The following is a 25,598-nucleotide window of genomic DNA, read 5'->3' as shown; positions in this document are numbered from 1 at the left end:
CCAACCATCTGGTATCCTGTTGGGGGTGGAGGTGGGAATGGGTTTGGAGTGCTTGCTTGGGTTTTATTGTAAAAATATAAACCTTCTGAGAATAATTGTTAAAGAAAAAACAACCTCCATGTTGTTGAAAAAATAACATCATCAGACACAAAATATACACTGATACAATTGTGTTTGTGAAAAAAATTAGACTTTTTAAACTTAAAAATTTTCTTTAAGGATTTTTTTAACCTCCTGTACTTTCTATATGTGTCAGGTGCTCATATTTGCTCAGAGTTAAATGTACTAATATCTGAGTCAGGTGCCAAAAAAAGAACAAAGTACCTAACTCATACACCAACAGGACTTTGTTGAACAGGTTCTTTAGACCACCTCAGCACTGAGGTGGATCGATGATCTGCCAGGTATCTGAAGGTTGCCAGCTGATTCATTTATTCATTACAAGACATAAAATGAAGGTTCTTCTTGTTATCTTGCCTGGCAGTTGGCATGAGGGGTTTAAACAAGGTCTGGTCAGCTCAGAGTCAGTATACAAGTCAGAGTGAGGCATCCATGTTAAGTTGTGACATCATATCTCAATGGGCTAGCATTCCATTGCCCACTGTAGTACAAAACAGACAGATACAAGTACAGGTAAATATATTAATAGGGCTCACAGGGCTAAAGAAAGGAGGGGCGGTTGGGTAGCCTAGTGGTTAAAGCGTTCACTCATCACACCGAAGACCTGGGTTCGATTCCCCACATGGGTACAAACTACAATGTGTGAAGCCTATTTCTGGTGTCCCCCGCTGCGATATTGCTGGAATATTGCTAAAAGCGGCATAAAACAATACTCACTCACTTACTCAGTAAAGAAATGAAACCTACTTGCACCCAGTGCAACCTTAGGAGATAACCTTGCTGCACAAGACAAAAACAGGTTGCACCAGCTGCTCAATATATAATTGGATATATACAATGCTTGAGTTTCAGAACTGATGTTTTAGAACATTATAACAACATTAAGACATTAATAACAGTCCTTTAATTATCACTGTCTGTGCTCCAAGAAAGTTCCTCATCGTTCTGTGTTCCAGCTCATGTCTGTGTTCTTTGAACAGCAAAATATTAACATGCACTGTGTGAAAGTTAGCATAAATATGAAATTGCAGTTTTGGGTTGCACCAGTCCAAGTTCTAAATGCTTGAATTGAGCTGTGATTCATCTAGACAAAATGGAGATAACTGCCGAGGACCAGGTGATGTTTCCCACAGACAAGACTCGGTGCCATCTGTAGCAGGATGACATTACAACTGCATGTCAGTCTGTGATTCCATCACACCACACTGTTATCACAGCTTCGTCCACTTAGGGGTGCCAGCCATTCCTGTGTCTGTGTCTCAGTGTAACAGACACTCCACTAGCCTTGCTCCAAGGCTGTACTGAAGGCTAAGCCCATGGGTGTCCAGTAGTGGTGGTCCGATTAATTGAAATAATCGATTGGTCGTAGTGACTAAACGACCAAACAATCGATCATAATTTCTCATAATCCAACACAAACAATTCTGGAACACTTGTTTTCATTAACAATATTTTTCACAAGGTTCGTTTTGTCTGTTACATTTCGTAAGCACTACAAGCTCGTTTCAAGTCACGATTGAATTTTATCTTAAAGATTCCAAGAAATTTATGTTCCTTACATACTAGTCATCCTTTAAAGATGTGAAATTTTGCCAAAAAACGCAAAAAGAACTACATGTTATTTACCTTATTTTTATGTGCATTAACAAATTTCATAAATGATGCTAACCAATTATTTTCGATGATTGATCGGTAGTAATGAACCAATCATCAATTATGAGATTTTAACCAATTCCCAACACTAGTGTCCAGTAGTTTTTACATTATATGGTAGATAGTACAGTACAACACCAGTCTGTTAGAGGGACAATGTGTTCTTTTCATATATATTGTTCAGAAATTATCATTTAAACTATTAATTACTACCTTAAGAGACTACCTGTGAAATCCGGGTTAGAATTGGTCTTCAGTAACCTGTGTTTGTAGTAAGAGGCGACTATCGGGATCGGGTGATCAGGTTGGCTGACTTGGGTTTCATATGTCATCACATCCCATTTGCGTAGATTAATGCTCATGCTGGTGATCACTGGATTGTCTGGTCCAGACTCAGTTATTTACAGACCAACGCCATATAGCTGGAATAGTGCTGAGTGCAGCGTAAATCTGACACTGATGTCTGATCATACACTTCATTATGACCTTGTCAACACATGCTTGTCATGCCGAGGGGATTCTGTGGGGATCCTGTTCGAGCATCCCATACTTGTCATGCTGAGGGGATTCTGTGGGGATCCTGCTCAACCATCCAATGCTTGTCACTCTGAGGGGATTCTGTGGGGATCCTGTTCAACCATCCAGTGCTTGTCACTCTGAGAGGATTCTGAGGGGATCCTGTTCGAGCATCCAGTGCTTGTCACTCTGAGAGGATTCTGAGGGGATCCTGTTCGAGCATCCCATACTTGTCTCCCTATGAGTATAGATAATCAGCACCTTCTGCTTGTCGTGAAGATGACTAATCCAAATAAAACTTCACAGTAACAATGTATGATCCGGAAGAATGTGTTTCACTGTCTCATGATGGCTTAAATGTTTGTTCATGTTATCAACCACTGGTTTAGAGACTCTACATACCTCCTGTAGCTGTCTGCAGGGAGCGTATCTCTAACTCCCCTGTCCAAATATGGTAATAAGGATTCTCATCATCTGATCATCAATGTTATTCCAGTAATTGTTATTTTGACATTCAACAGATACAGAATGTCCATCATCTGTTTTCAATAGGCCTGTCTGTCCATCAACATCAGTGATATCCCATCGGCATGACGACACATGACTACAGTATTTCAACATGTTCTGTCTCCTCCAACACGCACATGATGTCTTAATAAAAATAATCATTAAATTACAAAAATGAGACAAAAGAATTGTTTCATCCAAAATCGAAAATTCGATTTCACTCTTCATCAAACCAAATTAATGCAGCTTGCGAACATCATAATGTGATCGCTACAAATCACACACCCTCATGAGTTAATTCTTTCTGACTAGACCTCCTTAATTGATTATCTATTCAGAAAACACTAAATTTATTCAATCCTAAAGTACAAGTTAATTAAGATGTTTCTACACACAAACATTCCCTACAATTAAAACACGATCAATTTTCACATGTAACAATGGTTCATTTGCTTGACAGAACTAACAAGCCGTGGTTCAAGTTCATCCAGTGGCAACAAACGAAATTTTAATGATTACACAAAAGCCAGGCTGGATAATCAGACCACCAACTGGCCCTAGCCATGGGAAAATTGTCAACACGTGTGGAGGTGCTTGCTGAGCATGGTTCGAATGTTAGGTGCTTGTTGAGCACGGTTCCTTTGTTTGCGGAGCTCTGCTGTGCAGTGCATGTCCACAAGGCCAGAGTGAGACTGTTAAGTCTGACCACCGATGACCGACATTTACTTTAGGCCAACTTCTGGCCTTGTCTTGAATCGCCCAAACCACAACAATCCCCTTACATTCCTTACTAAGCTCCCCTAGGTCAAGACTGGCTTTAAATGTTACGCCTCGCCTTGAGAATGTTCAGAACTGGTTTGAATTATAGGTTCCCATGGATTTGAAATACTAACTTGTATTTCTGAATTTCAAGCCATCAATATACACAATATGCAACTAATGGAGGCTGTATGACAAGCTGTCTAACTTGATCTAGTAATGAAGACATTTGACATTAACATTTGACATTTTGATTAAGATATGAAACAAGGTGACAAGATAATTGCACTAATATTGTGACATTCATGCACATGGGAGGGTGGGTGAGCAAAATTGTCTGTTTGTACTAGATCTCCTCCCCTCTCAACATTGCCCCCACCCCTATTTCAAACCTAAGATTATTTACCGTAACAAATTACCAAGTAAATCGTACATTTAATTTCAGATGAACTCTTTAACATGACATGCCTTCCCATTGGACAATCTACAATACTTGAGAATAAGTCGCCATATTAATTTGCTTGAATAAAATCTTAAGTTACGTCAAACATCCAACTAATGATCAGAAATACATTAGCATGATTAGTCACAACTGAAGTGAACATACGCTACAGCACAATGGGGCACACCCAAAATGGGCTTCACGCTATCCACGGAATAGAAACAATGATCACTCACACACATTTTAATAATATTCTGAAAGGTACAAAAAACCAGTTTCAAGACTACTGGAAAATAATTTCTCTGAAAAGACCGTACAAACTCCCCACATCCTCATTTCCTGGGTTTTCACAAGTTACTTCTAAATATGAAAGTGTGAAAGTAAGCTAATTTCCTGATCAGTTTCCCGATCCACTTTCCGGACACACTGTACTCAGTACATATGTATGATGTAATATATTTTGATATCACCAAGTTACGCAACAGAACAATGAGGTCACCCTGACATGACAAAATTTCCTTTGTAAAATCCTTTGTGGTTCTATGTAGTGTGTTAACTTTTGAAATTAAAACTGGACATGCGCATTGAATTGTTTAATACAGTCTGTATACACTTCCAACGTCCTGACTTCCTTGTGTGGGCTAGTAGTTCATGTAAACAAGGGGAGAGAAGGGAAGGGCCAGTCTCACAGCTCTTACAGAAAATATACCCCACCCCCCAATATTTTTACGCCTATGCCCATGATACCAAAAAAGCAAGCAGACACTTAGGATACTATTTCAGTTTGTGTTTGTGTGGGGGCGGTGGGGTAGCCTAGTGGTTAAAGCGTTCGCTCGTCAAGCCGAAGAACCAGGTTCGATTCCCCACATGGGTACAATGTGTGAAGCCTATTTCTGGTGTCCCCCACCAAAATATTGCTTGAATATTGCTAAAAGCGGCATAAAACATAACTCACTCACTTGTCTTTGTATGTAGTGGTTGCTTATTAATCATCTATTATCACACAACAGATGAGGTGAGGTGAGGTGAAATTGGGGTTAACGGCGTACTTGAGAATATTTCGCTCTTATGACGACGTGCATGCGTGTGTATGTGTATGTGCAGCTGCTTGTACTAGCCCAGACTTAAGCTGGTTTTATAGTGCTAGCCTACTGAGATACCATGCCGCAGTGAAGCATGAATACCCCACTCAGACACATTATACTGACTCCGAGCCGACCAGTCCTTGTTGTACCCATTAATGCCGAGCGCCAGGCAGGGACCAACAAGTACCATATTTTAACGTCTTTTGGTATGACGCGGTCGGGGATCGAACCCGCGACCTTCTGCTCTCTGGGCGGACGCTCTAACCACTACACCACGGAGGCGGTCTGTTCACTTTAGAGGATAACCATGGATATTTGTGATCAGTATTTCAAATAGTGCATGACTTCAAAATTAATAACCTTGTCGGCAATATTTCAAACATGTTTTCAATTTCCATAGTTTCCGATCATAGTTTGAATAAGTAAGTGGGTTGGCTGTGAGCTGTATTCCTGAATGTCTCGTCACACACTTAAACATGGGAGTCACACATTTTACCTCTCTCTGAATATATATAATTTTGATAGCAACAAATATACCCATTTAAATTGAAAATGAGCCCCAGTGAGTTGGGAGCTTCAGTAGCTGAGGAAATCTAGACTTGCTTTATTTAGGGCTTTAGCAATGCAGGGAGTGGTAGGCTGTCAGGATTATAATGTGGTTCAGTGACTGGGCTGTCAAACAGACAAATTGTACCAATGTAGAGAATCCCAGGCATTTTGGTGGAACAAGTAACTGCTTTAACCACTAGGCTACCCAACCTCACCTTCAAATCAATAACACAAAGTAATTGTTTGGGTAAATATTTAAACAACATGATAAAGAATGCTGAAAATGTCTTGTACATTCTACATATTATTGTTGTACTTTTGCGCTTAGGATCTGATGGACAAACTACAAGCCTGAAATACATCTTCATATTTCTTAAAACAGAAAACGTATGTTTTCTTCAAAAGCAATCAATTAAATCCACAGCAATGAGGATATTCTGGCATCCACGATCCATCTGTTGGTATGTCTGAACAGGAAACTATCCTTAAACACCACTAAAAAGTGAAAACTATCCTTAAATACCACTTAAAAAGTCAAATATTTCAGTTTAACAAAGATAACAGGGACAATGACAATTCTGAAAGATTGATACTGCAGATGAACGGACAGGGTTTTCTCCTTACAGCCATCTAATGCCCAACTCCTCGTATGTTCCACTAACAGCATCTGCAGTCTTAAACGACTTTCCTTGTCTTGGCCTCTGTGCTAATCACTTAAAGTGACACCCACCCACAGAAGCACTAAATCGCATTACATTTAACGTTCTTTCTGCAAGGAACATTTCACAATAGTTCATGCATAATCTGTTTACAGCACAAGACCCAGCGAGCATCTTTACTTGATAGATATGTGCAGGAAATAGTTGTCCATTGTTAAGAACTTTCGTGACAGGTTCGGATCCCCTGGTGGTGACCTTGTGAACTAGTGACAGGCTCACACAGGAAGTTACACATGTGTAATCACTAGGAACTATAGTTGGCTATGTTCGACTTGAGTGCAGTTTGGTTTGTTGTATGACTTGACAGTGAAAGGATTGTCTATGTTTATGCTAAGCTGTGAAGGTTAAAGTTGCACATCAGAAGTAACTTGTACATGTCGAGGTTGAAATTCAGTTGACAGGGCTTTCAACAAGGCCCTACATGTCAGGAATCAACCTGGGGCCTTCAGTATGACGAGCTAACACTTTAATCCTAAATAAAGCAGGGTTAGTTACTTTCTTCTTAAAAACAAATATGAAAATGGTATCAGCCCTTCCGTCCAAATCAAAATCAAATAAAATTCATTGCCTTCCAAAATCTTGAGACCAAGAGTTATTTCTCTACCCTATTACTGTTTTGGGACACCAGATTCACCAGGCTAACACAATATTACCCTGGATAACCCAAACTGCCTGTGAGGTCATATAACATCCCACCGGGTACCCATTCACTGATGGGTGAACTGAGGCAATTTGAACAAAGTCACTTGCCTAAGGTGAGACCATATCTTTCACATGTGCTCGTTGTGGGGCAGGATTGAAGTCCTGGAAACTCTAAGGAGTCGAGCTGCCAAACATGGTCACAAATCAAAGGACTGTCTCTGACCAACGTTGCTTTATTTCAACTTATTTGTGACCTAGGCTCCATGCACAAGATCTAACACCACCACTATATTCAAACTGAAAAGGAGCCCAAGTGAGATGTGACTTTCGGTCCCTAAACTGAAAATGTACACATACTTCTTTCAGAGGTACAGCATTCCAGTCACAACGAAAACAATATGTTTCAGGAACTGTGAGAAAGGCTAGATCAGCCACATCTACTGATATATTCCAATTACATTTGAATGCAGTAAAGTTCACTCAGTTGAGCCGTTCTTTCCAATATTTCCAAAGCTTATACTGAGCATAAATTTATATTCTAGCAAAAACAGATGGTGTATTGTATTCCTGAAGTAATAACTGGTAATGAGCTTGACAATAAATATGTTGATATGACAGAAGTAATAAATTTTACATGTTTATTATGATTCTATTGCTACTGAAAATGGCCTCAGATAAGCTGTAATACCACTTGATAACTTACCATGAAGTAAAAACAGGCCAACACCCATCAGAGAACATGTATTCTTATGATATATACTGAATGAAACAAAAAAGGGAACAAATACATGTACAAGTGTTGCATTACCTTTTTCCGTGTTTCATCACAAACTTTATGTTGCACCATGGGTAAAATTGTGAGAATAAATGAAGTTACACTGAAATACAGTGATCGAATGATGTTCCCTTACTTGTTTCTCTGAGTATATAAAATAAAGTAAGAAGTTTATCAACACACAGTGATGTTCCCTTATTTGTTTCACTGAGTATATATAATAAAGTAAGAAGTTTATCAACACACAGTGATGTTCCCTTATTTGTTTCACTGAGTATATATATAGTAAAATAAAGTAAGAAGTAAGAAGTTATCAACACACAGTGATGTTCCCCTTATTTGTTTTCACTGAGTATATATAAAATAAAGTAAGAAGTTTATCAACACACACTTATTTGTTTCTCTGAGTATATATAAAATAAAGTAAGAAGTTTATCAACACACAGTGATGTTCCCCCTTATTTGTTATCAACACACAGTGATGTTCCCTTATTTGTTTCTCTGAGTATATAAAATAAAGTATATAAAGTGATGTTCCCTTAAGTAAAGTAAAGTTTATCAACACACAGTGATGTTCCCCCTTATTTGTTTTCACTGTTCCCTTATTTGTATATATAAAATAAAGTAAGAAGTTTATCAACACACAGTGATGTTACCTTATTTGTTTCTCTGAGTATGAGTATATCAAAACATAAAGTAAGAAGTTTATCAACACACAGTGATGTTCCCTTATTTGTTTCCTTATTTGTTTTCATGTTCCCTGAGTATATATAAAATAAAGTAAGAAGTTTATCAACACACAGTGATGTTCCCTTATTTGTTTCACTGAGTATATATAATAAAGTAAGAAGTTTATCAACACACAGTGATGTTCCCTTACTTGTTTCACTGAGTATATATAATAAAGTAAGAAGTTTATCAACACACAGTGAGTTGTATATATAATAAAGTAAATGAGTATATATAATAAAGTAAGAAGTTGATATTAACGTCACAGTGATGCATGTTAATTGATTGATATTCAGTTATCTGGATCAGTATCAATAACCAGCCCCTATATAATGGATGAGGTCATAAGGAGACTGAAACACACCTGTCTTCATACATTGTTGACTACATACAAGCAACACATTCCGTGGTCGTAAATAACCACGTCTTTGAGAATTTGACTCCATTCTTTGGCGCTGAGTGTCCATGCTTCATGTCAAGGTGTCATACCACAGAGTTTGACAATCAATACAAAAACTGCAAAGATAAAGTAGTGCACACTCTCTCATTCAATATGAAGGACGTTGGATTAATTGGAATTTGTCGCGCAGCAAAAGTACACAAATTGAATTTGGCTGCAAAATAAAATTCGTCATTGCTAAGACAGGAATAGAAATGTGTTTTTCTACAGCTAGCTGAAGTGCCTGACTTCAAATTGAGTCACACGCTGAATCTTCCTGGTTTAACCGATAAATTAATTATCACGTGATAATGGTGAAACTGATGAATTAATTATCATGTGAAAATAGTGAAGCTAAAATATCAATTATCATATGATTATAGTGAAACTGAACCTATTAAAAGTGAAAAATATCCTTAAATACCAATTAAAGAGTCAAAAATTCAGATTAACAAAGATAACAGGACAATGACAATTCCAAAAGATTGATACTGCCGATGAGCAGACAAGATAATCTTCATTTTCTGGGAGATTCAAACAAAAATGGGTGATGAGGTAGCCTAGTGGTTAAAGTGTTTTGTCATCACACCTAAGGCCCAGGTTCAGTTCCCAACATGGGCACAACACATGAAGCCCATTTCTGGTGTCCCCTGCCGTGATATTGCTGGAATATGGCTAAAAGTGGCATAAAGTCCAGAATTCTCACTAAGTGGCTTCATATATTATAGTCGAGGACTGGCTTGTCTTAAACTTGCATTACCTGAGGCTGCCACCCAACCATTTTCCATAACATATTTTCAAGGCCATCTTCCCATCCCAGTGACACTTGTAACATTTTTTCAGTAGATAGCCATGTGATAAGATATGAACTGTTGATAAGTTACCTGATTAATGACGTAAATAGACGGTAGGTCAACAGTTCTGGGTGTTTATGATGTAACTTCTGAGTGAGACATCGCACCCTAAGTTTATGCACAATTCAAAACACAAACCGAAACAATAGAGCACCACAAAGCAAAGCCGACAACCAAAGCCGACAACCAAAGCCACGAGCAGATAACTGGCTTCTGTCACGTGTTTATCAGAGACATAATGAAGAGAAAGCATGTGTGACTTTGCACAGATAACTTACAAAATACTAACTGCCTTTACTGGATTAGAAACCAGTGTAGATTACAAGCACAAACAGTCTAGATTACAACCAAAACACATCAACCATTAGGCCCATCCCATCTTATGTCACAGCGTGTTTGTTTACAAACAAAAGGACAGCTCATCACGTGATAAGCCAACACCCACAATATGGCCACTGGTGCGGAAACGTCAGTCACAGAATAAAGTAAGCAGAGCCAAGCAGGTTCATGGGTTGACTATTGTTAGCAGACAATATCTCAAAGCGGTCGATGTCCTGGCCCTTTAATAACACAGCAATATACTGCATGCTGTACTATAGTATAAACAGATAAATGTCCTCTCCTCCCTTGGTCACAATGAATAGTTCCAACTGGCTTCCTTACAGTCTGTTATGATACATCGAAGTTCAGTCTCTTCATGGGCAGCTTCTAAATTATGTTCAGAACTGTTTTTTGTTCGTTTGTCCATTCATATATGTTACCATTCACCAGTGACATAAAATATGTCAATTTCTTTCGGACTTCATTTCTTTTCTTTTTTCTTTGTTGTTTAAGCTGCACTAAGCAATTTTCCAGCTATATAAAAGTCTTCTATAAATAGCTGAGTCTGGGTCAGACAATCCAGTGATTGACATGAGCATCGATCTGCACAATTGGAATGTGATACCATGTGTCAAACAAGCCAGCGTCCCTGATATCAAAATCCTGTTAGTCGCTTCTCATGACAAGTATGGGTTGCTGAAGAACCATTCTATCCTGGATCTTCAAAGATCTCAGACTTTTTTTCACTTTAAATCCTAATTATTAGTGATAATAGTGATAATTCCATGTGGACCACAACTATTCTGATTAATTATAATTTCCTTGCAAGAAATATTGAAGTTGGAGTACAAAGAACGGCTCGATTTAGTGTTTTGTTACTTGCACTGGTGCAACCCAATAGTGCAAAGTGCAACCTAGTTATTAGTCTAACTTGCACCAGGTGCAACTCAATTTTTGAGTGGGTAAACTAGCATATTTCTTACATTACATATTGCAATAAAACAAGTGCAACTACATTTGGCTAGTGTAACTAGTTTTTTTATCTTAGGTCGCACCTGGTGCAAGTAGGTTAACACGTCTTAAATCGAGCCCTACAAAGCAAGGATGAGATATATGGATGAACAACTTCTTCATTTACAATAAGGAGTGATGTTTCAGTGTAGATTCTAACATCACTATCAAGCAAGTCCTCACTGAAAATAAAGAACTTGTTCATCTAAGGCAAAGAAATAAATCATTTTCAAAGTGAAAATTTAAATTGATTTCCAAACTAGCTACCCCTTGACATTTGACCACCATTAGTACAGATCCGTAGTACCAGTTTCAGCATACATTTACAACCTGACCTTTACTGACAATATAGATTCCCTGAAAAACATTCAGCTATCATGAATAATAGAAATTAACAATCCACATTTTCTTTTAAACAAAGAAATCATGAAATATTCCTGTTAAACAAGGAAACGGAAAAAGTACATGGGTACTAATATGGCTCCCTGTCATTGTTCTTGAAAGCCATTTTGACCCTGAATATCAGTTTAACAATAGTTTACTTAAGGCATTGTTTATTTCATACCTATGCATATAACATTTTGCATTTATCATCTATCAATATATACTTCAAAAAATGCTTAAATTTATTGAGGTCTTTCATTAGTTTCAACATGATCAATAAGGCGCTGGTTCAAAAGACAAATTTTTCAAAATTCAGTTCCTTTAGTTTTGAGACATACCCCAAACTTCATTCTGGAAACATATAACGAACACATTTTGGTACTATTCCCTATGTTTTAAAATAACCTGCTACCTGCTAAGCATCACAAGCATTGGGCCATGAGCCATTAAAGACAAGTAAACATGCCTAGGATAACGTTTTTGAGCGACATTTTAAAAGTTGGAAAGTACGAAATTGAGTGATTGACAAACTTTATGGAAAACAACTTCTTTAATTTTGTGAGTGAGACGTTTAGATTCAGATTCTTGAACCATTGTCAAGCAGGGATGACAACAGTACAAGAATCTGTCCCGAATTGTCTTACTCATGAAATTAAAGGAGTTGTTATCCTTAAGGTTTATCAATATTATGTTTATGATATTAAAAATACCACAGTGTCATTGTACAAAGCGATCTTAGCGCTAATGTAACCGTAACTCCTAAACCTAAACATAGACTTATGGTAGTCTTAGCGCTAAGGTAACCGTTCTCCTAAACCGTAACATAGACTTATGGTAGTCTTAGCGCTAAGGTGACCGTAACTCCTAAACCTTAACATAGACTTATGGTAGTCTTAGCGCTAAGGTAACCGTAACTCCTAAACCTAAACATAGACTTATGGTAGTCTTAGCGCTAAGGTGACCGTAACTCCTAAACCTTAACATAGACTTATGGTAGTCTTAGCGCTAAGGTGACCGTAACTCCTAAACCGTAACATAGACTTATGGTAGTCTTAGCGCTAAGGTGACCGTAACTCCTAAACCTTAACATAGACTTATGGTAGTCTTAGCGCTAAGGTGACCGTAACTCCTAAACCGTAACATAGACTTATGGTAGTCTTAGAGCTAAGGTGACCGTAACTCCTAAACCTTAACATAGACTTATGGTAGTCTTAGCGCTAAGGTTGTTTTGTAAAACAGCATCCTGTGCTTAATATGGCCAGGTTTTATACATAAATATTATCATTACAAATATCATTGTTTGATATTTAAACACTGAAACATAATTGACAGAAATCTTTTAAGCAATTGTCATGCATATATACTCAAACAATGCCATGGAACGTTCAATATTTTATCGTATTGCAAGAACCTAGGTGGACTAAAGCTTAGTCTCTGAATATGTATAATTTTTATAGTAACAAACAAACCCATTTAAATTGAAAAGGACCCCAAGGCAGACCAGTGATTCAGTCCCTGAATATAATAACTTTGATAGGAACAAATATACCCATTTCAATGGAAAATGAGCCCCAGTATGTTGGGAGATTCAGAACCTGAGGAAATCTAGACTTGCTCCACTTAGGGCTTTAGCACTGCAGAGAGGGCTAGGCTAAGGGAAAATAATGTGGTTCAGGGACTGTGAGACAGACTAGAGCCTGGGTCGTTGACTCCTGGAAAAACGTTCTTATGACATGTACTGATGTAAGGTCGAAGGTGCCTGGAGTGTCCATAAATCCGGGAGCAGACAATACACTATGGTCTCCCTGCATCCATCACTGTCACGGAGCACCTACATACTCCATGCACAGAAGTCCATGTCCCGTACTCTATCATGTCAATACATGTCCCGACCACAGACGTAGTAATCTATCATGTCAGTCCATGTCCCCAGACAGATCACAGCTACTTCTGCCACTAATAAGTCGGAGTCTCTTAAAATTGAGTTGTAAGTAGATCAGCTAAAGCAGTCTACATAATAACGCTACAATTTACTAAAACTGATTGGGTCTGTTATACAGACCTTGAAATAAATATGCCCATAGTCTGTCTGACAGTTCCAGAACTGGATTATTTTCCATCTGCCAAGCTATATGGCAGCGATCAGTAATAATGAAGTCTGGACCAGACAATCCAGTGAGCATCGATTCATGCAATAATCCAACCCTCAGACCCAGAACTGCATAACATTCCCTTCTTCCAGCTATTTCTGCAATACTCAAGCCCCAAGTGAAGCAACTCTAAATTTCTTCAGGTTCTGAATCTACTATCTCACTGGCACTCCTTTTCAATTTCAATTTAAGGATTTGTTTCAATCAAAATTATATAGATTCAGAGACTAAGCATTGGTCTAAAACAGATACTAAGAACCAACTTTAACTTTAAGCTTGTAAGCTCAAATGTTTTTCTACCAACTGAGGCAATACTAATTTAGCATGACAGTAACCACAGTAACTAACACGTTTACAGAATCCCAGATAATATATGTCCTTGTAACCTACTAACATGCTATAAGTCACGCAGTGCATTCCAGATTTCAAAACAAAGCCTGTAATGCAAGGAGCCCTTTCATAACCCTAGTTTTACTGTTCAAACATGTTCATGTTCAAGCAAGTAAAGGGCAGTGTTCACGAATAGCGTCTGACCCTCTGACAAATCCGGCAGATTCGCCAACGGTCAGACAGAAGTCTACAACCCGCTGGCCCCAGTGTCTGACTGTATATTTCACAATGATTTTGACTGAAGTTGTTATATGTGACATGTGACACTTGTTTGCTGTTTATAAATCTTATGTTTGTTGATAATTTCAATGTCAATTATAAGAAATATTAAATCTGAAATGTGTGTTTAAGTTTATTCCATGGTTCCTGTGAATTTTCAATGGGTCAGACAGACATCTGAAACTTACAGGACCCAATGTCCTGTGACTTTGAAACACCATTCATGAACACTGAAAGGGGGCCTAGATTCAAACACTACAGCAGCAATTCTCAAGTACCTAGATTCAATAATTTCAAAAACAGATGACCCATAAATAACAGATGGTATTTCAGCTGCCCACACTGAATTGGTGCACAAAGGCTATATGTGACAACCGAGTGTATGTAAAATCCAGCCAGACCATTTCACAGAATAAACATCTTGTGAAACAAGCTACTTGTCTGAAGTCCAAGTAATATTTCTTTAGGTTTAAGATCTGTTCATTTTCTACCACACCGACTGTCATCCAAACCTTCCAACTCCAAGAGTCTTATTCAAATTTGGTAATAACATCACAAAATATCCTATCAAGAGTTTACAAAACTAAAAGACATTCCCAAACCAGTTGTCAAACAAAACCACTGCTATGCAGTAACTGTATAGAGTTCAGTCAATAAGTTAATAACAGCCCTCATATTCGCATCAAAATCTATAAAATATGTTGCCAATAGACAAGACCTGACATTGATAAGGATAAATCTATTTGACAATAAATCAACAGCAATAAATTGGATTTCCGCCTTGAATTGTTTTGAGAAGATTTATAAGCATGATAAGGACCCTTACAGTGTTCTGTGAGAGCTGGTTGATGATTCATGCATGTAGTACTTATTTCCCCTTTGTGCTCTGACCTGGAACAACAAGGACTGTGCCTGTTGGTTGGGTGGCATGACCGGAAGACATTTAAAAAAAAAAATAATTAAAAACTACTTATCTTGTTATGACCACATATGAGCAAATTTAAGTTAAATTTTCAAAATTTGTCTCCATAAAATGGATTTCAAAATTTGATTTTCTTCTGCTGTGGCAAATTTGACAATTATCCTGAATTTTAAACAAAATAAACATGATAAATTTGAAACAGATTGTTTTCAGACACTGAGCATTTGAAAGAAAAAAGTAGAATCATGAAATTTGCATTGGAGGTTTTCAGTGCATTCTTACTGACTAACAGAGAGATTGATGCACTAATTGTAGTATATGGACTCAAACTCCATACTACAATTAGTGCATCAATCTCTCTGTTAGTCAGTAAGAATGCAGAGTTAGAGGAGAGAACAAATATCAGTGGTCTAACCCTGTCAGGGACATTATCTACCCTAAAATAACTGTTATTCTAGGGTAGATTGTCCTTAACAGGGTTAGATTGTGACCGAGATTTATTCTCTCCTTCCACACTGTTCTATAAACCACACATCTGTAATGCGCCATGCACCAGTGTAGCGCATAGTGTCTGCACCTGTAAGTGGGACAAATCTTTGTTGCTACCCCGTGGGAGGACCGCCCCGTTCAGCAAGCACATGGCTGTTGATTATCAGCAGATATTTGCACAGCACAAAATGTAATCACCAATACTAATTAAATTACTTTTAGCCTGATGTGGGAAGATTGGTATCAGCATGATAATTCATTTTCATTTTTCAAATGACTTGATGTAAAATTGATTTTTTAAATCACAGTGTGTTCTTAATCAACTCTTTTGAAAGAAACTGGTTCACAATGTGTACATAAAATATTTCCTTGTGTGAGAGCGGTGATATGGGAATGTTTTCAACTCTTGTCGACAACAATGGTTTGGTAGCCATGATTGGCTACGGCAAGTCGGTTAACATGGATAACAAAAGAATCAATTTTCTCAGAATTTCCATGAAAGCATAACCATGATAACAATAGCACTGAGGCTGCATACAAAACATACAAATTATGCAAATGGGCAATGTTTTTAGGTTGTGACTTGAATATCTCATTGTAAATCTAGACCTTTATCCATTTAAGCAGGATTTCGTTAAATTTGTTAATATTTTCATATTGACCAAATGGGGTTTATGAATAAGTGATAGGTATGGCAATAGGTTTTGGGGCTAAAATACTCGACTAAATGCCAAAATACAAACATATGCATACATATATATTTCAACAGCATAAAACTGGGGACCTCATTCATTATTCACACCATAGCATGCCATACTGCATTGTCACTGGTATCAATAACCAGGTGGCTTTCTGGGAAGAATCTGTGTCTTTCACGGAAATCTCATATTACAGTTAACATGAAATAATATTAATGATATATCTGTAAATAGAAGATATATTACTTACATATGTTGTCAGCATTTTTATCATCGTCGCTGGAATCAGATTGTACATCCACACATTCTCCATTGTCTCCGTCGTCGGACTCGTCCGATGTTGCAGGTTTCGCAGAACTGTCTGCACCTCCATCTACAGCACTTTCCTCCGTCGTGACACTCACGCTGTCCGACACCGATGGGGAGGACTCGTTGGTTGACAAGTCGTCACACAATCCTGAATCTTTACTACCTTTGTAAGGCTGTTTCTGTAATGTTGACGCAGGAGAAACCTCCCCAAACACGATATTGTCATATATATTGTCACTTCCATCACTGTCATTCGAATCATCTTGTCTCGTAAGACAACGATGAATTGTCCAATTCTCATAACTTGGAGCCCTGCTGTGATATTTAGGCTGTTCAGATTCTGATTCAGTTTTTGTTTTCTCGGGCTTACTCCTCATCGCAACATTGACAACCCCACAATCCTCAGTTTTAATTGACACTGTTGAATATTCATCCTCCACTTTCTGAGAAGTACTTTCATCCTTGAGTTTCAGATAAGTATCATCATCATTAAGTTTGCGATACGTTCCCTCGATCTGATCAAACTTAGCTCCATCACCTGTATCAAGGTGTTTTCGGTCACTCTTTGTACGATACAGTTTCTTCATGTTTGTATCATCTAACGTCTGACAGGTTGTTTCTTCTTCCTTGCATATGACCTGATCCAGATGGGTTAAAGAATTGCTTATGTTAACGGCACTGACTAAACTCGACGCACAAAGGTCCTGAATCCCTGGCCTCTCACCTGTGCTGAGGCGCACTGGTAAACTGTCACACTGTGTCTCTCTGATAACCAACTTGCTGTTTGTGTATTCAGGTCCTGTAGAGTGTTTACTCGACAAACGTTCGGCACACCCCTCCTCGCTGTTTGTATTTGATGCGTTGTCAGCCACATCATTTTGACCAGTGTTCTCTGTCGAGCCAGGTAGACCATTGTCCGTCGAATATTCGGCCATTGTGTTGGTATTCACTGTGGTAAGTGGAAGAGAGTTAAACTGGGGACTGGTCTCTGTCTCGGAGGTGCTCAACAGTGACAAATCGGACGAGCTGCTCCGATGTAAACTTAGACGCGGGGCAGGTTGAGGTTTGCTTGGTTTTCTTGGAACAGGAGGGGGTTGTTTAGGTAACATAATAGGACTTACATTTGTAGCAGGCAACATACCTGTTGAATATCTCGTTGTTACTGCATGTTTTGATCGTGACGGGACCACCCATACCTTGCCATAGTCCGAATCCGGTTCTGAATCGATAATTATTTTCGAGTGGTGAACGGGGACAGGTGCTCGAGTCACGACAGAGTTGTCCCCCCTTGAATGCGACCACGAAATGTGTTTTCTCTGTTGATACTTTCGCAGAAATGAATCACTTGTCCTTTCTCCTCCACTCCCATTTACTGTTCGTTCAGGTGAGTGGACATCCTTCCCGCTTCGAGTCACACAGTCACTGTCACGCCTTGCGTCAACCAATTCCGGGTCGTAAGAAAATGGTGGATGACTGCACCTTTTGTCTTTGCCGACAAAACTGTAAACATACTCATTTATAAATTTCTCGTCCTTTTCACATTTTTCTTTCTCCTCTCGTTCCTTCAGTTCAGCCTCCAAACTCTTCTCAATAAATTCCTGCTGTTCTAACTCTCTCCTGAGTTGTGTTATTTTGTCTCTTGTCACCTGTAGGAAGAGACGCAAGTCGCTTGTTGATGAGCCGAGTTGGTCACGGCTCGCGAGCACGCTTGGTATTGGTGCATCCGCAGACCGCTCTCGCCATTTTGCCTCGATTGGTTCCGGGTTTTCCATTCAATAACGAATGAATGGGCGTATAAGTTTTCCTCTAGCGGTTTCACTAATCGCTGACGCCGCCCTCTGATAAAAAATTCACAATTTTTCGCCTGAGGTGGGTGATCGATCCAAACATGGGCGTAGATGACGTCACGAGGGTGTCTTCCAACTATTTTTATCACGTGCAGCAAGGGATTCCCTCTAAAATTAGAACAGAGAGATAACACAATGGATCTCGAGTGACTGAAAGAGTATTAATAGGAGATCGTGACCATGACTAGGTTGCATACGGTATATAAGTAAATCAATACTTTGCCACACGATCCGTATATCTCAATGGCATATCACGAATTTCATATCTGATATTTATATAGCATCATGGGTTTCTGTTCAAAAGTACTGATATTGAATGGAAACCTTATTTTAGTTAGAGCTAAATTTCACGGAAGCATTTTTAAAAGGCTATATTACAGGACAGTCACTCAATTATCGAACATAAATACAAGGTAGTCATCGAACGCTTATCCCAAGGACACTTACAATATCTTGATAAGATTTAGCGTCCCTGTATTTTTTACACATAAGTAATAATTACGTATTTAAACTCGTAGTTTTCTCGTGGAGTAAGGGAATTGTTCCGTATCGTATTGGATAACAGGGTACGTAGGTCTTCTAACTTTGTGCACCGGTTGATGACTACCTTAAAAAATTACTGAATTGACCGACTTCATTCATTTATTCATTCATCCATCATTCTTCATTCTTTCATTCATTCATTCATTCATGGGACCCGTGATGATCCGGATTAGACTGACTGACTGACTGACTGAGTTTGGTTTTACGCCGCTTTTAGCAATATTCCAGCAACATCACGGCGGTGGACACCAGAAATGGGCTTCACACATTGTACCCATGTGGGGATTCGAACCCGGGTCTTCGGCGTGACGAGCCAACGCTTTAACCACTAGGCTACCCCACCGCCCCTGATCCGGATTAGAACTGTCGTAGGAGGCACATGTCCCATTTGCGTAGATCGATGCTCGATGTTCATGCTGTTGATCACTAGACTGTGTGGTCCAGACTCGATTATTTACAGGCCGCCGCCATGTAGCTGGAATATTGCTGAGTGTGGCGTTAAACGACAAACAAACAAATCATTGACAAATAGAGTAACGTACGATACGTATACGATACGCCGAGTTATACGATGCGTACCGTTGGACAGCTAACGTGACACTATCGTAAGTTTGTGTCTCTGTAGTGATAAGCATCTAAGACCTGCATCACTCTGGTTTTGTCTCTCATAAAACAACTCGCCGAGGTATGACTAAATTAGAAGATAAAGCTACTCTGTTTTCAATTTTGCGGTCCTTTATCGTTGATTTAAGACCGCTAAATGTAATTTAAAAACCGAACGCGGCGTGTCAGGTCTTTTCCAAATTGGGAATAGTAGGGTGGTTACAATTATTTCCGTGAATAAAGTTAGCGGCGACTAAACTTAGCGAGTTCACGGCTTGAATTTGGGCGAGTCGATTGTAATACAGTTGGGGAGATCAATAAGTCGCTTGGGATACATGGAAAGTGGGAGTGGAAGGACTGGGCATTACGGCCGGGACGGAAGCGGTCAGGTTAGGACGTGTGTGCCGACGTGTGTTGTAGACGTAGATCACACGTAGATCTGGACCCGCTTTGAATATACTGCCGCTTTTGCGCTGCTGACGGATTTTCCAGCTTCGTAGTTTCTTCACTGGGATTAGGGTCAAGAAATACTTCTTCAAACCATTCGCTTTTTACTTCAAAAACACCAAAGATGCTGCCGAGATAGAAATTGCCGATAAAAACGTCCGAGATGTTTGTTTACAAACAATAGGGTCAACGAGTTCGTTGTATTCATACGCGGTGAATCGGTCACTTTAATTAGCGGTCTTAAACTGCCATTTAAGTATGGTTTTGATGAGCTCTCAGCCAATCAGATTCGAGTATCACACAATTATCGTTCAAATCGGCGTTAAACCCAAACCAACTCACTCATTTTGCTTTATGCAATGGGATATTTTTTGACGACCACGATATATTTTTCGGAAATCACATGACTAGGGTTGTAATGGGACTGTCCTTTGTTACAGTGTGAATGAGTGGAGGCACATCGATGTGAAATACACTTCTTAAAAAGGACAAGCGGATGGCCTTGTGGTTAAAGCGGTCGCTCGTCACGGGTTCGATTCCCTATATGGGTGCAATGTGAGAAGACAACTTCTGGTGCCCCTCATCGTGATATTGCTGGGATTTTCCCAACAGTTGCGTAAAACCCAACACTCGCACTGTGCTTAACACTTAATATGGATCATTAGACGTGTCATTACACAAACGCACGCACGCAAACACACACACTCACTCACACACACACTGTCTCTCTCTCACACACACTCTTTCGCTCACATTCTCTCATGCACACACTCTCATGCACACATACACACGCTCTCTCACACGCACACACACATATATATTTGACATATATACCAACGTGCCAAAAAAGGTAAACACTTGAAAGTTGGGCCCCAAATTTACAACCGTTATCAAAACGTTACTTGGTCGAAACTAGTCGCTGAAACACAACAAACTTAACATCCGGAAACACATCTGTGAAATCCGTATCAAATAATACATCTCCACAGAATAACTATTTCGTGTTTGTTTCACCGTTAGCCGCCATCAAACAATGACGAACACCAGCTGTTGCCACGCATTAAATGATGGGAATCAGTTTGGGGTCTGCTGGAACGATATCCCCTATCATGGTGTAGTATAGTGCTGTATGGCTTTCTTGAATAACTTGTTTATCCCACCGAGTCAGCAGTAAAATAGTATTATAATGACTTGCTCAGTCTCAAGTTTATCAAGTCAAACGTTCTTGCAAGTTGTAGACTGAGTTTGGCAGACCGAAAGTAATTCCACCTGAGTTGTATAAATATTATATATACTTGTATATTGTATATTTTCAGAATTATCTAGCAATGCATCTCTCAGTGGGTCGGGTGGTCAGGCTCGCGCACTTGGTTGACACATGTCATCGTATCCCGATTGCGTAGATCATGATGGCAGTCACTGGATTGTCTGGTCCCGACTCCATTATTTACAGACTGCCTTCACATGGCTTGAAATTGCCGAGTGCGGTTTAAACATAAAGAAAAAAGAAAAGAAAAACAAGAGGTCAGAAAGAAATTGACATATTTCATGTCACATATAATTTCGATTATTTACAGAACGCCGTCGTATAGCTGTAATATCGCTGGGGGCTGAGTTAAACACCAAACATGTATGTTTTAGACCATTCCAAGAGTTTTACGCCGCACTCAGCAATATTCCAGCTATATGGCGGCGGTCTGTAAATAATCAAGTCTGGACCAGACAATCCAGTGATCAACAGCATGAGCATCGATCTGCACAATTGGGAACCGATGACATGTGTCAACCAAGTCAGCGAACCTGACGACCCGATCCCGTTAGTCGCCTCTTACGACAAGTATGGGTTACTGAAGATCAATATTCTAAACCTTCACAGGTTCCATTCCAAGAATACCCATTTCTTTCGACATAGAAACTGAACTTTTGTTGAAAATATACCTGAGTTTGGTCACGTACGCACCAGGACAAGTGTATTTGTTAAGGAAGTTTCGAAAATTAAAAGTCACGCGAGCGTGTATTGGCAGTGATACGGAACGGGGTCTCTATTATATCCTATATTTCCGGGGAACGTATATGGTCGCTGAGTTGTAGGGAATTAAACTTTAGCACGAATTCAGAAACTGCGTGTCACGTACTCCTTAAATTTGATTTTAAGAGAATAATTGGTATCTGAAATTCTTTTAGAATTGACTTATATAGCGTTGGTGATTCCTTTACAGGTGAGTGTTGTTGAGTTGAGTTGGGTTTTACGTCGCATCGGCATTATTCCAGCTATATATACAGGGACGACTCGTGACCGCCTCCGTGGTGTAGTGGTTAGAGCGTCCGCCCGGAGAGCGGAAGGTCGCGGGTTCGATCCCCGACCGCGTCATACCAAAAAGACGTTAAAATATGGTACTTGTTGGTCCCTGCCTGGTGCTCGGCATTAATGGGTACAACAAGGACTGGTCGACTCGGAGTCAGTATAATGTGTCTGAGTGGGGTATTCCTGCTTCACTGCGGCATGGTATCTCAGTGGGCCAGCACTATAAAAGCAGCAAGTCAACGTCTGGGCTAGTAGTTAGCATCACGGCCCGCACATACACATACACACGAATGCACGTCGTCATATGAGCGAAATATTCTCAAGCACGACGTTCTTCTTTGATCGGGGTGGTGGGGGGCTGGGGGTGCTCCTTTGAAGAAATGACTTAAGACCACATTGAAGATTATTTCTTTGCGTTGGCAGAGCCAATGGGGGGTTCAGGGGGTTCAAATACCCTCACACACACACACACACACACACACACACACACACACACACTTTCAAAATTCCTGGATCCGCCGATGATATACCGCCTATTTTATACCGCCTACAGGTCAATTCGACAATTTCATCAGTGTATATGACGTGTACGGCAATAGAAATACTATGGAAGTACCTAAAATATTTAAGTATCTAAATTTCTGTAATTTAACTCTATAATTAAATATGTATAATTCTACTAGAGTGGTGGAAACTGACGAAAACATATTACGAGCTGTAGTAATTCTGTGTCTCAAGCTGACATTAAATTGTAACTTGATCGACTTGGTGAATGGTAAAAACAGGTTTGATCGTGTAATCCATGACAGCAGTTGCCCTATATTTTCCTTCGGTTTAGGATTAACTTGTGAACAACTTCAGTTAGTCCTACGTCATGCTGTGGGGTATGTTTACTTTAAAACACAAACAGGAATCTCGAAAAAAATAAAGCAGGGTTCCAGAATGAACGACGTCTCACTGCGCATGTCTGTCCATGGCGTTTATGTATCATAGCAAGCTATGAAATCAGTATCAGGAAAACAATATTCAGCGGAGAGAAATATGTATTTTGTAATAAACTTCAAGACTGTTGATCGAAGTATTAGAATTGTGCTTAGCTTATTTCATAGTCTCTGAAAGTACACGGATATAATTTTGATAGAAGCAAATGACTAATTAAGAAGGAGCCGAAGTGAGCTGGGAGATACAGACTTGCTTCATTATGACTTTGGGTACAGAAGGGGCTGTTTGGAAGTTGAAATACCGTGGTTCACAGACTGTGACACAGACTAAGGTGTAACCTGCACTAACGCTAGTGTATCCAGCCAGGGCCGTGTTGCCCAGCCAGTTCTGAGTGATTGGAACATTGAGTCCGCGATAGGTGACCGACACAGTGGATTATTGGGGGCTGTCGAGGACAAGTCACTGAGATAAGTCCCTCCTACCTCCGTCCCTCACGGCCCAAGGTCATATGTTGTGAATCTAGCCCGCTATCCCAACTCACAAGTGACTGACAAATCATCCGAGTTGATTCCTTACCTGTAACGTACAGTATGCTTCGTTTGTCGAAAGAGGCGGCGAAATGGGTCGTGTGATCAGTTTGTGCTCATAGTATCAACCATAGGTTTACCGGATCCATCTGGGATTCGAACCAACCGGTGTGTGCATGTGCCTTCGATAGTGATAGAGTGTATTGTTTTGTGTGTGTGCGTGTGTGTGTGTGTGTGCGCGCGCGTGCGTGCGTGTGTTCAATGAATTAAGGGACCGTTCATAAGGGGTGATTATAAAGGATGGGGGTGTCAGCAATTTTGTACAAAAATATATTTTAAGAGTTAGCTTAAAAGTTTTGGTATGTGTGTATCGTTGATTTTGTACATGACATGTATAGGGGTCACCTACTTTGTACATACATTTTAGGGGGTGGGGGTGGGGGGGGGTTGTTCATTCACATTGTACATTCCTCTCCATAAAAAACATCATCACACACACACCCCTACCCCACCCCATTAACTATGAACGGTCCCAAGGAATAGAGAGGAGAAAAGCGAGAGAAATGTGTGGGTGTGTGGGTGTGTGTGTGTGTGTGTGTGTGTGTGTGCAGAGGGGAGGCTGAGGGCCAATGTGTTATCACACCAATTGATCCCGACGTTTCCTTTAAGTATGACTGATTTTCAACTTGTACTAACTAGCCTTACCCTGCTGGTAAAGTTTTCAGTAAAATATTATCAGTACACACATTTCCTTGCCAAACAAATATGTACGAAGTAGCGTGTCCCTTTCATTATGTCGTCTCCCTTACAGTGAGTGAGTGAGTGAATATGGTTTTACGCCGCTTATAGCAATATTCCAGCAATATCACGGCGGGTACACCAGAAATGGGCTTCACACATTGTACCCATGTGGGGAATCGAACCCGGATCTTTAGCGTGACGAGCCAACGCTTTATAACCATAAGGTTACTCCACCGCCCGCGTCTCTCTTATAGACATTAACACAAGGATATCCGGCAACTCCCAGTATTTCCACAAAATCACCACAGACACTCCACACTCCAGGAGGAGACAATTTAGCCAACAGAAAGTCCTTTATGTCAAAGACGCGGTGTCGTGAAGACATTTATATATAGCAGGGTGTCCGGATAAACAAGATGTCACTATATATGACTCTCTCTCACACGTTTGTATACCCCGGCAATACAAAACAAATTGCAAATATATGTTATTTATTATCATACGTTGCCTTGTTTATATGTATTTATTTCTATATTCATGTTGTGAGTGAGAATGTTTTCCGCCGTTTCTCTCAATGGTTCAGCAATATCAAGGCGTGGAATGCCAGAGGTGTGCTTCACACATTTTACCCATATGGGAGTTGAACCCGGTTCTCCGACGTAACGAGCAAACGCATTAACCACTAGGCTACCCCACCGCCCCACTCTGACTCACGAGTCCTCAAAACAATGCGCCCATGTTACATGATTCTATTTAGCAATATATTAGTCGCTTAAGTATAGGTATCTTCTGTTGTGATAGACATTGATTACAGCGTCCAGACTGAACCTAGCCACGAGTCAAAACAGAGGAGCGTCGGTGCGTTAGAAGCATGGCCAACTGGACAGACAGGGTTTGTCAACAAACAACCAATATACTGATTACCTCGTTACACTGAAACTCGAAATACACCATTGCCGCA

At 39.7% G+C, this 25,598-nt stretch overlaps 1 protein-coding gene across 3 annotated transcripts in view; it reads right to left on the bottom strand.

Annotated features, from left to right (window-relative positions):
• LOC124277659 (breakpoint cluster region protein-like) overlaps nucleotides 1-25,598 on the bottom strand; it is an 82,860-nt gene that overhangs the window by 49,558 nt on the left and 7,704 nt on the right. For all 3 annotated transcript variants that reach the window (XR_006898884.1, XR_006898885.1, XM_046713390.1), the window contains exon 2: nucleotides 16,624-18,637. Coding sequence is in view for 1 of the 3 variants with exons in the window: in XM_046713390.1 (XP_046569346.1) it covers nucleotides 16,624-18,454 (1,831 nt within the window). In the remaining 2 variants the exon portion in view is untranslated. The remainder of the gene's footprint in view (nucleotides 1-16,623; nucleotides 18,638-25,598) is intronic.

This window comes from Haliotis rubra, unplaced genomic scaffold (assembly GCF_003918875.1).
Source record: "Haliotis rubra isolate DU_JTF1 unplaced genomic scaffold, ASM391887v1 Scf225, whole genome shotgun sequence".
Taxonomy (NCBI): Eukaryota; Metazoa; Mollusca; class Gastropoda; order Lepetellida; family Haliotidae; genus Haliotis; species Haliotis rubra.
Note: the sequence above shows the minus strand (reverse complement) of the source record. Positions and strands in the feature narration are given on the sequence as shown.